This window comes from Neodiprion pinetum, chromosome 7, assembly GCF_021155775.2.
Source record: "Neodiprion pinetum isolate iyNeoPine1 chromosome 7, iyNeoPine1.2, whole genome shotgun sequence".
In the NCBI taxonomy this organism is placed as follows: domain Eukaryota; kingdom Metazoa; phylum Arthropoda; class Insecta; order Hymenoptera; family Diprionidae; genus Neodiprion; species Neodiprion pinetum.
This window is the reverse complement of record NC_060238.1, coordinates 4,430,454-4,444,567: the sequence shown is the minus strand read 5'-3', so window position 1 is coordinate 4,444,567 and position 14,114 is coordinate 4,430,454. Positions and strand designations below refer to the sequence as shown.

At 39.5% G+C, this 14,114-nt stretch overlaps 2 protein-coding genes across 2 annotated transcripts; both read left to right on the top strand.

The window, feature by feature from the left end:
* The first annotated feature begins 6,538 nt into the window (after positions 1 to 6,538).
* On the top strand, positions 6,539 to 10,611 carry LOC124222661 (F-box/LRR-repeat protein 18-like). The gene is made up of 8 exons (XM_046633863.2): positions 6,539 to 6,803; positions 6,938 to 7,081; positions 7,420 to 8,045; positions 8,590 to 8,810; positions 8,984 to 9,125; positions 9,459 to 9,615; positions 9,715 to 10,191; positions 10,346 to 10,611. Exons 1-8 carry the CDS (start codon positions 6,793 to 6,795, stop codon positions 10,515 to 10,517), a joined length of 1,950 nt encoding a protein of 649 aa, XP_046489819.1. The 5' UTR covers positions 6,539 to 6,792; the 3' UTR covers positions 10,518 to 10,611.
* Positions 10,612 to 11,064: 453 nt separating this feature from the next.
* Dph2 (Diphthamide biosynthesis 2) lies at positions 11,065 to 14,074 on the top strand. Its single transcript, XM_046633865.2, has 4 exons — positions 11,065 to 11,909; positions 12,390 to 12,723; positions 12,817 to 13,298; positions 13,414 to 14,074. The coding sequence occupies exons 1-4, from the start codon at positions 11,754 to 11,756 to the stop codon at positions 13,864 to 13,866; spliced, it is 1,425 nt and encodes a 474-aa protein (XP_046489821.1). The 5' UTR covers positions 11,065 to 11,753; the 3' UTR covers positions 13,867 to 14,074.
* The last annotated feature ends 40 nt before the right edge of the window (positions 14,075 to 14,114 follow it).

The window sequence follows — 14,114 nt, the reverse complement described above, 5'->3', positions numbered from 1 at the left end:
GTGGCCGATGCTGGAAGGTAAAATTATAGAAGCAAAAGTCAATGATCCTAGAGGGCTGAAATATAAAGGCTGAGGCTGATGTTTGAGGGAATATAAAGGCAACGTTGCTCTAGAGCTAGATTCTAAGACTAGGATTACTTTCATATACATTAGTTGTAAGATGTATCTAAGTGCGTAAGGGCGATGGTCGATGCTGTAGAACAATAATCAAACGTTGATGGAAATTCGAAAAACGCGCAAACCCCTGATCCGTTCGCCCATTACGGAGGAGTGACAACCTCTGATCGGTTCCTCCATGATTAAGAAGTGAATACGTCTGATCGGCTTACCCTTGACAGAGAAGCGGAGAATACCTCTCACATTTTGAGACCGCACCTCGAAACAAGAGTGTGACCCTTTCACGTCTCACACCTTAAAATTGGAGTCTGAACCTTTTATGTACCACACCTCGAAATGGAGTCTCGACCCGTTTCCGCGGTTCCCCCTCGAAATCAAAGTGCGAACTGCTTACCAGTCCTGACTGATACGTTAGGAAAAAAGTAGAACGCTAATGTTAACACGGAAAATTCGCAAACCCCTGACCGATTCCTCCATGATTGAGGAGTGAATGCGTCTGATCGGCTCACTCTTGACAGAGAAGCGGAGAATACCTCTCACATTTTGAGACCGCACCTCGAAACAAGAGTGTGACCCTTTCACGTCTCACACCTTAAAATTGGAGTCTGAACCTTTTATGTACCACATCTCGAAATGGAGTCTCGACCCGTTTCCGCGGTTCCCCCTCGAAATCAAAGTGCGAACTGCTTACCAGTCCTGACTGATACGTTAGGAAAAAAGTAGAACGCTAATGTTAACACGGAAAATTCGCAAACCCCTGATCGATTCCTCCATGATTGAGGAGTGAATGCGTCTGATCGGCTCACTCTTGACAGAGAAGCGGAGAATACCTCTCACATTTTGAGACCGCACCTCGAAACAAGAGTGTGACCCTTTCACGTCTCACACCTTAAAATTGGAGTCTGAACCTTTTATGTACCACACCTCGAAATGGAGTCTCGACCCGTTTCCGCGGTTCCCCCTCGAAATCAAAGTGCGAACTGCTTACCAGTCCTGACTGATACGTTAGGAAAAAAGTAGAACGCTAATGTTAACACGGAAAATTCGCAAACCCCTGATCGATTCCTCCATGATTGAGGAGTGAATGCGTCTGATCGGCTCACTCTTGACAGAGAAGCGGAGAATACCTCTCACATTTTGAGACCGCACTTCGAAACAAGAGTGTAACCCTTTCACGTCTCACACCTTAAAATTGGAGTCTGAACCTTTTATGTACCACACCTCGAAATGGAGTCTCGACCCGTTTCCGCGGTTCCCCCTCGAAATCAAAGTGCGAACTGCTTACCAGTCCTGACTGATACGTTAGGAAAAAAGTAGAACGCTAATGTTAACACGGAAAATTCGCAAACCCCTGACCGATTCCTCCATGATTGAGGAGTGAATGCGTCTGATCGGCTCACTCTTGACAGAGAAGCGGAGAATACCTCTCACATTTTGAGACCGCACCTCGAAACAAGAGTGTGACCCTTTCACGTCTCACACCTTAAAATTGGAGTCTGAACCTTTTATGTACCACACCTCGAAATGGAGTCTCGACCCGTTTCCGCGGTTCCCCCTCGAAATCAAAGTGCGAACTGCTTACCAGTCCTGACTGATACGTTAGGAAAAAAGTAGAACGCTAATGTTAACACGGAAAATTCGCAAACCCCTGATCGATTCCTCCATGATTGAGGAGTGAATGCGTCTGATCGGCTCACTCTTGACAGAGAAGCGGAGAATACCTCTCACATTTTGAGACCGCACCTCGAAACAAGAGTGTGACCCTTTCACGTCTCACACCTTAAAATTGGAGTCTGAACCTTTTATGTACCACACCTCGAAATGGAGTCTCGACCCGTTTCCGCGGTTCCCCCTCGAAATCAAAGTGCGAACTGCTTACCAGTCCTGACTGATACGTTAGGAAAAAAGTAGAACGCTCATGTTAACACGGAAAATTCGCAAACCCCTGATCGATTCCTCCATGATTGAGGAGTGAATGCGTCTGATCGGCTCACTCTTGACAGAGAAGCGGAGAATACCTCTCACATTTTGAGACCGCACCTCGAAACAAGAGTGTGACCCTTTCACGTCTCACACCTTAAAATTGGAGTCTGAACCTTTTATGTACCACACCTCGAAATGGAGTCTCGACCCGTTTCCGCGGTTCCCCCTCGAAATCAAAGTGCGAACTGCTTACCAGTCCTGACTGATACGTTAGGAAAAAAGTAGAACGCTAATGTTAACACGGAAAATTCGCAAACCCCTGACCGATTCCTCCATGATTGAGGAGTGAATGCGTCTGATCGGCTCACTCTTGACAGAGAAGCGGAGAATACCTCTCACATTTTGAGACCGCACCTCGAAACAAGAGTGTGACCCTTTCACGTCTCACACCTTAAAATTGGAGTCTGAACCTTTTATGTACCACACCTCGAAATGGAGTCTCGACCCGTTTCCGCGGTTCCCCCTCGAAATCAAAGTGCGAACTGCTTACCAGTCCTGACTGATACGTTAGGAAAAAAGTAGAACGCTCATGTTAACACTGAAAATTCGCAAACCCCTGATCGATTCCTCCATGATTGAGGAGTGAATGCGTCTGATCGGCTCACTCTTGACAGAGAAGCGGAGAATACCTCTCACATTTTGAGACCGCACCTCGAAACAAGAGTGTGACCCTTTCACGTCTCACACCTTAAAATTGGAGTCTGAACCTTTTATGTACCACATCTCGAAATGGAGTCTCGACCCGTTTCCGCGGTTTCCCCTCGAAATCAAAGTGCGAACTGCTTACCAGTCCTGACTGATACGTTAGGAAAAAAGTAGAACGCTAATGTTAACACGGAAAATTCGCAAACCCGTGATCGAATTCTCCATGATTGAGGAGTGAATGCGTCTGATCGGCTCACTCTTGACAGAGAAGCGGAGAATACCTCTCACATTTTGAGACCGCACCTCGAAACAAGAGTGTGACCCTTTCACGTCTCACACCTTAAAATTGGAGTCTGAACCTTTTATGTACCACACCTCGAAATGGAGTCTCGACCCGTTTCCGCGGTTCCCCCTCGAAATCAAAGTGCGAACTGCTTACCGGTCCTGACTGATACGTTAGGAAAAAAGTAGAACGCTAATGTTAACACGGAAAATTCGCAAACCCCTGATCCGTTCGCCCATTGCGGAGGAGTGACAACCTCTGATCGGTTCCTTCATGATTAAGGAGTGAATACGTCCGATCGGCTTACCCTTGACAGAGAAGCGGAGAATACCTCTCACATTTTGAGACCGCACCTCGAAACAAGAGTGTGACCCTTTCACGTCTCACACCTTAAAATTGGAGTCTGAACCTTTTATGTACCACACCTCGAAATGGAGTCTTCACCCGTTGCCGCGATTCCCCCTCGAAATCAAAGTGCGAACTGCTTACCAGTTCTGACTGATACGTTAGGAAAAAAGTAGAACGCTAATGTTAACACGGAAAATTCGCAAACCCCTGATCGGTTCCTCCATGATTGAGGAGTGAATACGTCTGATCGGTTCACCCTTGACAGAGAAGCGGAGAATACCTCTCACATTTTGAGACCGCACCTCGAAACAAGAGTGTGACCCTTTCACGTCTCACACCTTAAAATTGGAGTCTGAACCTTTTATGTACCACACCTCGAAATGGAGTCTTCACCCGTTGCCGCGATTCCCCCTCGAAATCAAAGTGCGAACTGCTTACCAGTTCTGACTGATACGTTAGGAAAAAAGTAGAACGCTAATGTTAACACGGAAAATTCGCAAACCCCTGATCGGTTCCTCCATGATTGAGGAGTGAATACGTCTGATCGGTTCACCCTTGACAGAGAAGCGGAGAATACCTCTCACATTTTGAGACCGCACCTCGAAATAAGAGTGTGAATCTTTCACGTCTCACACCTCAAAATTGGAGTCTGAACCTTTTATGTACCACACCTCGAAATGGAGTCTCGACCCGTTGCCGCGATTCCCCCTCGAAATCAAAGTGCGAACTGCTTACCGGTCCTGACTGGTACGTTAGGAAACAAGTAGAACGCTAATGTTAACACGGAAAATTCGCAAACCCCTGATCGGTTCCTCCATGATTAAGGAGTGAATACGTCTGGTCGGTTTACCCTTGAAAGAGAAGCGGAGAATACCTCTCACATTTTGAGACCGCACCTCGAAACAAGAGTGTGAACCTTTCACGTCTCACACCTTAAAATTGGAGTCTGAACCTTTCAAACAGGTATCACACCTTGTAATTGTTGACTTCTATTCGGAATAAAATTGCGAACATCTCGTAGATGGCAAGAATCTCTAGTTGAAAACTGCGCCTGTCCCACGCTTTCGTCTCTAAGCAGGCCGTGCACCCGTAGAGTCGTTCCAGACGTTACGACGTTCTGGGCGACCCCTAAGTTTCACCGTGTCCTTGTGCATGGTGACGCCAGTAGGCATATCCCAGGCCTATATCTCTTCTGTATACGTACCTGCTCCGATGCCCGGCCAGGGTACCGGAATCAAGCAGTACTTATGTAGGTGAGACGAAGCTGGTGCACTGCGGTGTCTCGACACCCTGGTGGCGGCGGGTTGTACGTTTGGACTTTCACTGAATGTCCTAGTCGCGGGAACGTGACGTCTGGGGAGAGTCTGTGTTGGGGCGGACGTGGGCCGAGACTGGTTATTTGCCGGACCCAGATAAACCGCGTTAATATTTCTCATAAGAATAATTTTAAAAATCGTAGTGTTAAATCTAGTTTCTTATTCGTGGATTAGGCCTACTGGGGATACCACGGTAAAAAAAGCGCGCCGAATACTCTACCGCTTGCAGTGGCGTGGAAACGAGTATAATAATGATGTAAGTTCTTCCAAATTTATATCTTTCACGTCCAGCACGTTCCCGGACTGTCACTTTCAACTCTTGCCGTAACCTCATACTTCTCATTTCGTTCCTCTATCTGTCACGTATTTTCGTACTTGCACATGGCTAAAAAGTATCTACTCACTACTATGTGCGATCCCCTCCTTTTCTCAGATCTCCTCTGAACATCCCCCTATCTGATATGTCTACACTAGGCCGGTCTTCGATAGTCATTCTCGAAGTTTGGTGCTCCTATCGACTAAAATTTTTCTCAATAATTTTTTTCCATTGAAGCTGAAATCCCAAGCTCCCATCTCAATCCAATTTCATGTATCAATCCCTGTGGATTTTCTAGTTCGAAGAGAAAACAATGAACATAGTCCAAATTCGACTCATTTTCTAATCAAGTTTTATTTGACATCAAAAAACTATTTCGAAATAAAAATAGTGTTAAACTTTTTCACACAGGTGGTCCAAATCATTCTTTTGATACCTCATAACCTTCAATTAATTATTTCTTATGTTATAAATGTAGAAAATTGGTTATACATTTTTCTTTCATCATATTTGCAAATCACTGATTACTTTGTCGGAAAATTGAAACAATCGTTGATCACTGCTTGCATGATTTTTAGTTCACAAAACCCTACAATTAAGCGATTAGAAATGGAAGAATTTGGCCATCGGTATGGAAAAATACTTACAAATCTTTTTTTATCATTTTTTTTTCTTCACCTGAAACGAGTTTTGATCATTAAATCAATATATTTCGACTATGTTAAATTTTTTATCCTTCGGGTAGGACCAGAACGCTTCGTTAGTATCTCCCAGTATCAGATTTATACTCTCGATATATGATAAGCTACAAGTTTTGAACATTGCAATGCATTCAGTTTTAATAAATTTGAAGTTGATACAATCATCCTAGAGATTTTCTAAATCCCGTACACAGGTTTCTTTTCGAATATTACAGTGCAAAATTCGCTATCGTACCATATTATATCGTCCCAGAATAAAAAAATATTTAATTTTACCATCCATTTCGATGGTGTCGAGGACTGAGATCCACCCAACATTAGACATGAATTTATTATCATTACTATAGTTTGCCTTACTAAAGTCAAATCTGGTCAAGTTGGTTGACAAGTTGCTTTAACAGTTACCATCAAGCGCCTCCCGCACGCATTGCGTATGACTGCATTATAAAACCGCACTATTTATATGAATTTTTGATCCCGTGATGTATAAGAAAAAAGTCATTATTATTATTTTGTTTTTCAATTCAATGGAAATAATATTGTCTTTTCTTCATTCGCGTGTGATGAATTCCTGATTTCATGATTCACCTCTTCGTATTCATTCCACTACATACGTTCGTTTATAACTTTAATGTCTATACATATATACATAGCTTTTATCTACACACCGCTTGTACAAGAATACTTCAATAGCTAAACTACAAGGCGTCTAGACTCTAAGCGGGGAATCACCAAGGAAAATTGACTTTACACGCTAGCTCTATCCGACGGTGAAAACAGGTACTTAATGCCACTATCCGTTTTTTGATAGAATCGTTCTTTTTTCCAGTGATGCAACTCACACGCATAAACAGCATGCTACAAGCCGCCATCAGCAGCCATGTTACAAGCACTGGCAGCGGAAAAAAGGAACATATATCATGATGGGTCCTTTCTTCCATTCGCCACATTATCCTCCGTATGATCCGTATGATCTGACATCAGTATTGTCAGGTCAAGTCAGGTTAGGATCATTGTTTACATGGGATGCACATGGTGCGAGTCTACGCACTCTGAAGCTTGAAAAGCGTAAAAGGAATAAAAATGAGTAACAGGTATATACTAACAATTGATATAACAATAGAACCTTACAGACAGTACAATCAATTGCTTAATAACAATTTTTTGTTTTAAGCAATCTCACATGTGACCGCGATCCATTGATATTGTATTATGCTTCATGTTTCAGTTCCATTACTTGGGGCATTTTGGATATCCCGGACGAGATATTGTTGGAAATTATTGGATACTTGAATGCTAGGGATATGTTGCTGCTCAGTAAATCATGCAAGCGATTCCATAGCCTTGTATTCGACGAAAAAAAATCATTGAGGTAAATACTACTCTTCCACTGCGCCGTGTATACAAGATTATGTTATTATTAGGCTACGATGCATTCAACTGAAATTATATCAGTTTGTGATGTTATGATAAAATAGTATATTGAAAACATTTATAATCCGTTCACTGCAGTATTTGAATTTCAATGCTTTCTTTAGCTGTCCAAATAATATGAAATGATAATTTAATTGTCGAAAAACAACGTTACTACCCTTTCACAAAAGTGTAAAAAGCAGGGTTTGAAAAAAAGTCCTACTGCTTACACTGCTTAAACTGAAATTAGTGATAGACTTCTTAGTGTGCATTTTGACGATATTTCTTAATTTTCAGGCACTTAGATTTTTCCGAAGAAGGCTACCTAAACTCGATTTCAGACGTGCAACAATATTTTAATAGCAAGAAAAAGTACGAGCATATACTTAAAATAAATGTCAGTAACATGTACTATACAAGACCAGGAGATATGCTGAATACTATTGGCAAAGCAAAAAATCTAGTCGAGATCAACATCATTGGACTGAAATTCATAGATGTTATGCAGCTGGCAATTTTTTTGACACCTATGAAGTGCCTTAGAATTTTATCCATTGATTGGCCTACATCGTTAATTGACAACAGACAATGCTGTGAAATGTTGAAATTACCATTCAATAGACTAACGAAATTAACAATGACATTGTGTGATGTCAAATACAAAACAACGCTGATTCATGCGTTAGAACTATGTCAACAGTTGCGGGAGCTACGATTATTACAGAGACACGAAAATATTTTACCCAGAGAAGGGGACCCCTGGCTAACTGAGCCGAAAAAATTAGAAAATCTTCAAATAGCTGCTTGCTTTGGAAGCGATACAGAATTTTTGCGAAGAATCATTGTCGATATGCTTCCAAATCCGGAACAGTGGATGGAATTCAAATCCTATGATGCTGTGGATACGCATCACTTCTATTTTGGTATGCGTATTATATTAAAGTATTGTTAAAATAAGAGACATATTTTAATATGCAGTTAATTTTTTTTTTTTTTTTTTAATTTATTGATGTATTTTCTATAGTACCAAAAGTTACTCGACCATGAACACGAAACATAGAAGGTTATCAACAATGTACAAAGTTGTAGCGAAAATGGTGTTAAAATCACTAAACTTCAAGTATAACACACAGTGCAACAATGGATGGCTTGTAGAGCCAATTTGCTTGTTTTCAGTTCGAAATTAAGCTCTCAATTTAAATTGCTTAATTGCCAAAATCAGTCGAAATTAAACGAGGTACTTGTAATATCTTGTAAAGATCCTCAGAGCGATTCTGACTCATTCAAAGTAACCTTTGTGGTCCGTTACTACTTGTTCAACATGGGACGCAGATACCATTGATGGACTTAAATGTATCAGAATCAATCTAAGGGTCTTTACATTTGGTAAGTGTTACAGCATAGAACTGGGAGAAATGCCGCCGTATATGTGCAATGATGGTTGGCACTGAGTACAAATGTTTTTAGAAAAAAATGTTGGGGTATCGCAGAAGCTTAGAGCAAAAGTACTCGTGGATTTCAACCCCTTTACGCAATCTCTTCAGAAAGTTGGCTGTGGTCTGTTTTTTCAATTTTTACTGAGAGAGGTCGTCGAAATCACCAACAGCCACAAAGCCCTGAAGAAATTTTGCTGCTTATCCAACTGTACGCTTGACTATATGTGTTTGTTGAAGATCAACGAAGCTAAGGTATGGAATAACCGATGTGCATGAGTCACCAACTAAGGATACTTAGTTGTCTTACTTATTTACTTTACTTTACTTTCGTTCAACACTTGAAACAAAAGTTGTGTTTAATGAATAAATAAATTCGAACAATTTACCTCACTTTCAAAAAATTCATAAAATTATATGTATTTCAGCAACTGCTCAAAAATCCCAGGCATCAAATTTCGTATTTATATTTGAGCCACAACATTGAACCAGAATGTGATGTGTATTTAGTTGGATCAGCGTTTCCATGTCTGACGAAACTCATACTAAGTAACCTAGTAAAACACAAAGGTGAATTGTTTACTTTTATCCAAGCTGACTAGATTTTAATGTAATTTCATCTGCAGCAATAGGCTTGTAACTGTTTCGAACAAACAAGATATGGAATATTTATGTCAATTGTGCCTTTGCAAATTTCAGCTTGTTATTTGATCCTTATTTACGAGTTCGATAAGTTCTCTTCAAGTTTTCTTCTCAATGAATAGTTGCTCATTTCCAAAACGTTGTAGATTCTTCCAGAGTCACAAAAATGTCATAAAATAATGTCTTAACGTAGTTGAATCTCCTTATAAACTTTGACTTGGAAAGTACCTTCGACAACATTCGATACTTGCGTAATTACAGTAACAAGTCAAAAGGAAACCGATCTTCATACCGAAGTGGCCTTCAAAAAAAGACGTACATCCCTCGTTAATGACACAGAAACACCAGACTTGAGTTCATCTTTTGCAAAGCTCGTAAAAAATACTCCACATGTATCAGACCTGACACTAAGCGCAAGGTACAAGCAAATTTAGAGAATATGGTGACAAAGTGGAAAGTAACACCGTTAAAAATTAGAAAAATCTTTAATAAATATTTTCCGTGTTTGTTATTGCAGTACGTTAAAAGAAAACGAATATTGGGATTTAACCGCTTTGTATCTAATCAGTGGTTGGACAAGCCTCACAACTTTGCACCTGGTAAACCTGCCGATCAGGAGTGGTAAATTTCTTATTGAAATAGGAAAACAGTGTAAAAATTTGGAGAAATTGAAGCTTGAAAATTTGGGTCATCGTGGTGCCTGCTGCTACAAAAATGAACTATATCAAATGCTAGCCCATTGTCTTAATTTGAAAGACTTTTCAATTCAGCAAGACAACTTTGGCCAGACTTCTACGATATTTACCATGTTTGGAAAAAATCGCAAACTTAGAAGAATTTATATCAAAAGTTTGGGTACTGGTAATCATACCACCGGGGACCTGGTGTTGCCCATCAAAAATCTAGTACAGTCGTGTGAACTGGTTTTACTTATATATGAAATTCAAGGAATTACACAGGCAACCTGTGACAAACTCAAGTCCGTTTTACAGAGGTAATTTGAAGGCAAATAAATCGTCGTCTTTGATCCAATATATTTTTAAGTATCTTCAATTTTTTGATTTTGAGCTATCCTGTAATTGTTTTTCATACTTTGTTATGTTTATCGCATCATTACATATTTTTGTATGTACATTCTCAATTTTCAGATTAAAGAATGAATTGCGCCGCCCAAAATTTCAATTCGAAATTGTCAGATGGGATTACGGGTATAATGGTTATCAGAAACCTCCACGTAATTTCAATTTGCATTTTGTACACAAAGACTTGCTTTTACCATATCGCTTCACTGACTCATTGTTTCGGCTGGATTGTCTATAATATACCAATATGTTGTTTAGCTTCGCCAAAATGTATTTATTTATTTTAATAAGATTTTTCCTGTAAAACATCTACAAAAACATGTTGAATTGAAATTGTTACTATCCTTATTCGATTTGTATGATGAGTGTCATGGAAAAATAAAGAAATGGCATGATTTCTCCGAAATCGCGATAGTAAATTCGTAAAAATCATGCCATTTCTTTATTCTTGCGTTCATTATGTCCTTTAATGCTTTTGAGGTACGTTTTGAAAAATTCGAGATACGTATATACAATAGCGTCGAAATTGACCCCGTTAATCGCAGTTTTTACCGGTGAGAATAAAATCAGATTGAGATTCTTATCTAATGAAAAGCACAAATATTAATGTTTTGTGTCGTTTTTGCGATAACCGTCATGATCTAATAATTATTTACTGCAATAAATCAACGACTGCAAGTACCGGCAGTAATTTCGTTCGTCTTTCAAAACCGTATTTTCAAACAACGCCGCCAGTTGAAACAGGAATACAACCATGAAGTATAGTGTGGCAATGCTGAAAAGTGAATAAAGCAACCATGGAGACTATGCAAGGAGCAGGAACTCAAATGGGTGAATTGACAGAACTTATTACAGTGTTCTTTTTGTACCAAAGTGTCGAAACGCCAGTGTCATGATATTTCAGGCAGCTGTTTACTTGGAGTTCGTGCTCCTCGTGTTGTCTCCATGAAAGCACCGTCTGCGACGACTGATATATATCTTCAATCAACGGCGTGTGTGTTGAGTGGCATTCCGTCAGTGCTTCTCAACTCGGATTACGCTCAGCTTAAACTTGGTTACTGCGCATGATGTCAAAGATGCTGAGAGGCCATTGTCATCACACTGCGGGTCACGTACCCGCGAAATATACGCAACCATGTGTTCGTACGGGTGTACGATACGAGACGCATCGAAACGTTTGACCCCAGCAATTGAAAGTTTAGTGTCGCAAATATTGTGAGGAAATTTTACATCTGCAGTCTGGAAAAACAACTGCAGTGATAATTTGCGTGACTTCACATGTGATTCTTAATTCGTATGCAGTTTGTTTTTACCAAATGTCAAATTCTGTAATTTGGCACTTTGAAATCTGTGCAACAATACAGAGAAGATTGTGATGTGGTCTGATTTCGATATTAAGTCGTATGAAATCAATGACAAGATTGTCGTTTTAATCTGTGTCACGTATTCTTTTGCACAATAATTTATATCCAAAATGCCAGCTGCAGATTTCAGTAGCAATGAACAGGCAGTTTTTGAACGGGTCGCTGAAGTTGATGGTCTGCCTACCAAAACGCTTCCTGAAAATTTGGATTCTCAATATGATTTGGATATGTGTGTTGAATGGATCAACAATAATTCACTTGGAAAGGTCAGTTGGCAGTGGAGAATTAATACCTGTTAATTCGTGATTCACTTTTGTAAATTTAATTCACCGTCCGATCATTCAACAACTTCGATAGAATTATTTGCTCCTCACTGTCACGCTTGATTGTTTACGAGTAAATTATTCTTGAGATAAGTTGAGGATAAAAGTTTCTGTACGGCGGTGAGGTAAACTTGTCAATAGATTAACCGAGTGTCATCTTTGGTTTAGAGATAACTCTCGTATGCAATAAAGCGTTACTGAATTCAAATAAACAAAAATTGTCCATCATTGCAATATCCAAAAATACAGCAATAGTCCGAACTAATTCCTTGATCAATTCAACAATTAGATTTTGCTGTACGTTACTAATTTTACATAAAGTTACGGATTTCAATGATCATTTGATTCCAATTGCATGAACATTCATTCATAAGAGTAACATTGCTTCATATATTAAATTTTTTTTGTTCTTTCAATTTACAGGTATGTCTGCAGTTCCCGGATTCACTTTTACCAGATTCTGTTGAGATAGCTTTACGGTTAGAAAAGCGTTTAAACAAGAATGTCTACATTTTGGGAGATTCGTCGTACGGAAGTTGTTGCGTAGACGAAGTTACGGCACAACATGTCAATGCAGATGGGATCGTACATTTTGGACACGCCTGTCTCAACCCTACAAGCCGATTACCAGTCTTCCATATATTGCCTAAGCAACAACTTGACATACGATTATTTGTTGCCGAGTTCAAGCAACATTTTGAAATGGAAGAGGAGAGGATTTTGTTTTTCTATGACGTGTCTTACGCGCATCTAGCTGGTAAATATTTTTATTTATTGATTTCACAGGCACCCAAAATTTTGTAAAATTATTAGCATATTATACTAAACAATTTGCACTTTTTTTTTACAGAATGCATTTATAATACTCTGAGATCTACGTACAAAAATTTTACTCTGACCAAATTGAATTGTTCCTCTAACACGAGGTACACAGACTCCGGTGACGTGGACAGTGAAATTTTTCTTGGCCGAAGTTACAAGTTGGATGCTGGTTACAATATAAATGACTACAAGGCCATTTTTTTGGGTCCAAATGGAAAAACCTTGAACAATTTAGCTTTAGGAATGGCGGTTGAAAGTTGGTACCATTTTGATGGTAGCAAAATTGCTCACTTTACGGCAAGTGATTCAATATGGCTTAAAAGAAGGAGATATCTAGTCGAAAAATTGAAGGATGCTCGTGTTGTCGGTATAGTGGTGGCAACGCTCGGCATAAAAAATTACTTAGAATCTATTGCAGCAGTAAAAAACGTACTTAAACGAAAAAATAAAAAGAGCTACATTGTATGCGTTGGCAAACCAAATCCAGCAAAATTGGCTAATTTCCCTGAGGTAAATATAGCTGACTTCAATTACTACTCTTCATACTACCATATGATGATTGCAGATAATCAATCTGTACAAAATGATTACACTTATTTAATGGTGAAACTTTTCTGTATTATAGATAGATGCGTTTGTGGTGATAGCTTGTCCAGAAAACCTTGTATACGATTCGAGAGATTTCTTCAAACCAATGTTAACACCTTTCGAAGTGGAAATAGCGTTCAACGCTTCAAGAGCATTCTCAACGCAATATTGCATGGACTTTCGGCATATCCTTTCCACGGGGCTTAATTATGTACCTCTTGAAACTTCCAGTGACTCAGATGTATCACTAATTTCTGGATCTATCAGGAATTTAACCAACGACGAATCTCCAGTCAACGGCATGGGGAAATTAGTGTCAAAGTCAGCTGGCACTGTTGCGATTGGAAAGGGAGGAGCTGACTATTTACTCAACAGAAGTTGGCAAGGACTTGAACAAAAGTTAGGGCAGGATTCTGTTAAAATCGCAGCTAAAGGCCGTATTGGGTTGCCAATGGCTTATGAAAATGAACCTTTGAAAAAGGAAACATGACAACGTAGTAATCTTTTAGTGTTTCGATAATTAAATAATTTATTCACACATGTTAACCCGCATGATAAGGCATTTGAGTGAAGTTACTCAATTATCCTTAAGATCTGGAAAATGACAAAACGAAAAAAAAAAAGAAATTCTTTAAGCTAAAGTTTTCTAATGTACGTGTACAAAACCGATCTCATAATGCATAATGCTAAAAATCGTAGATATTGCATTTATTTCTTTGACTCCACCGATCATTCTAA

Coding starts and splice junctions, on each gene's coding strand:
- Dph2 (XM_046633865.2), top strand. CDS start 11,754: ATGCCAGCTGCAGATTTCAGTAGCAATGAACAGGCAGTTTTTGAACGG. Junction 11,910..12,389: donor ACAATAATTCACTTGGAAAG/GTCAGTTGGCAG, acceptor TTCAATTTACAG/GTATGTCTGCAGTTCCCGGA. Junction 13,299..13,413: donor AATTGGCTAATTTCCCTGAG/GTAAATATAGCT, acceptor TCTGTATTATAG/ATAGATGCGTTTGTGGTGAT.
- LOC124222661 (XM_046633863.2), top strand. Junction 9,126..9,458: donor TAACCTAGTAAAACACAAAG/GTGAATTGTTTA, acceptor GCGTAATTACAG/TAACAAGTCAAAAGGAAACC. Junction 10,192..10,345: donor CTCAAGTCCGTTTTACAGAG/GTAATTTGAAGG, acceptor CTCAATTTTCAG/ATTAAAGAATGAATTGCGCC.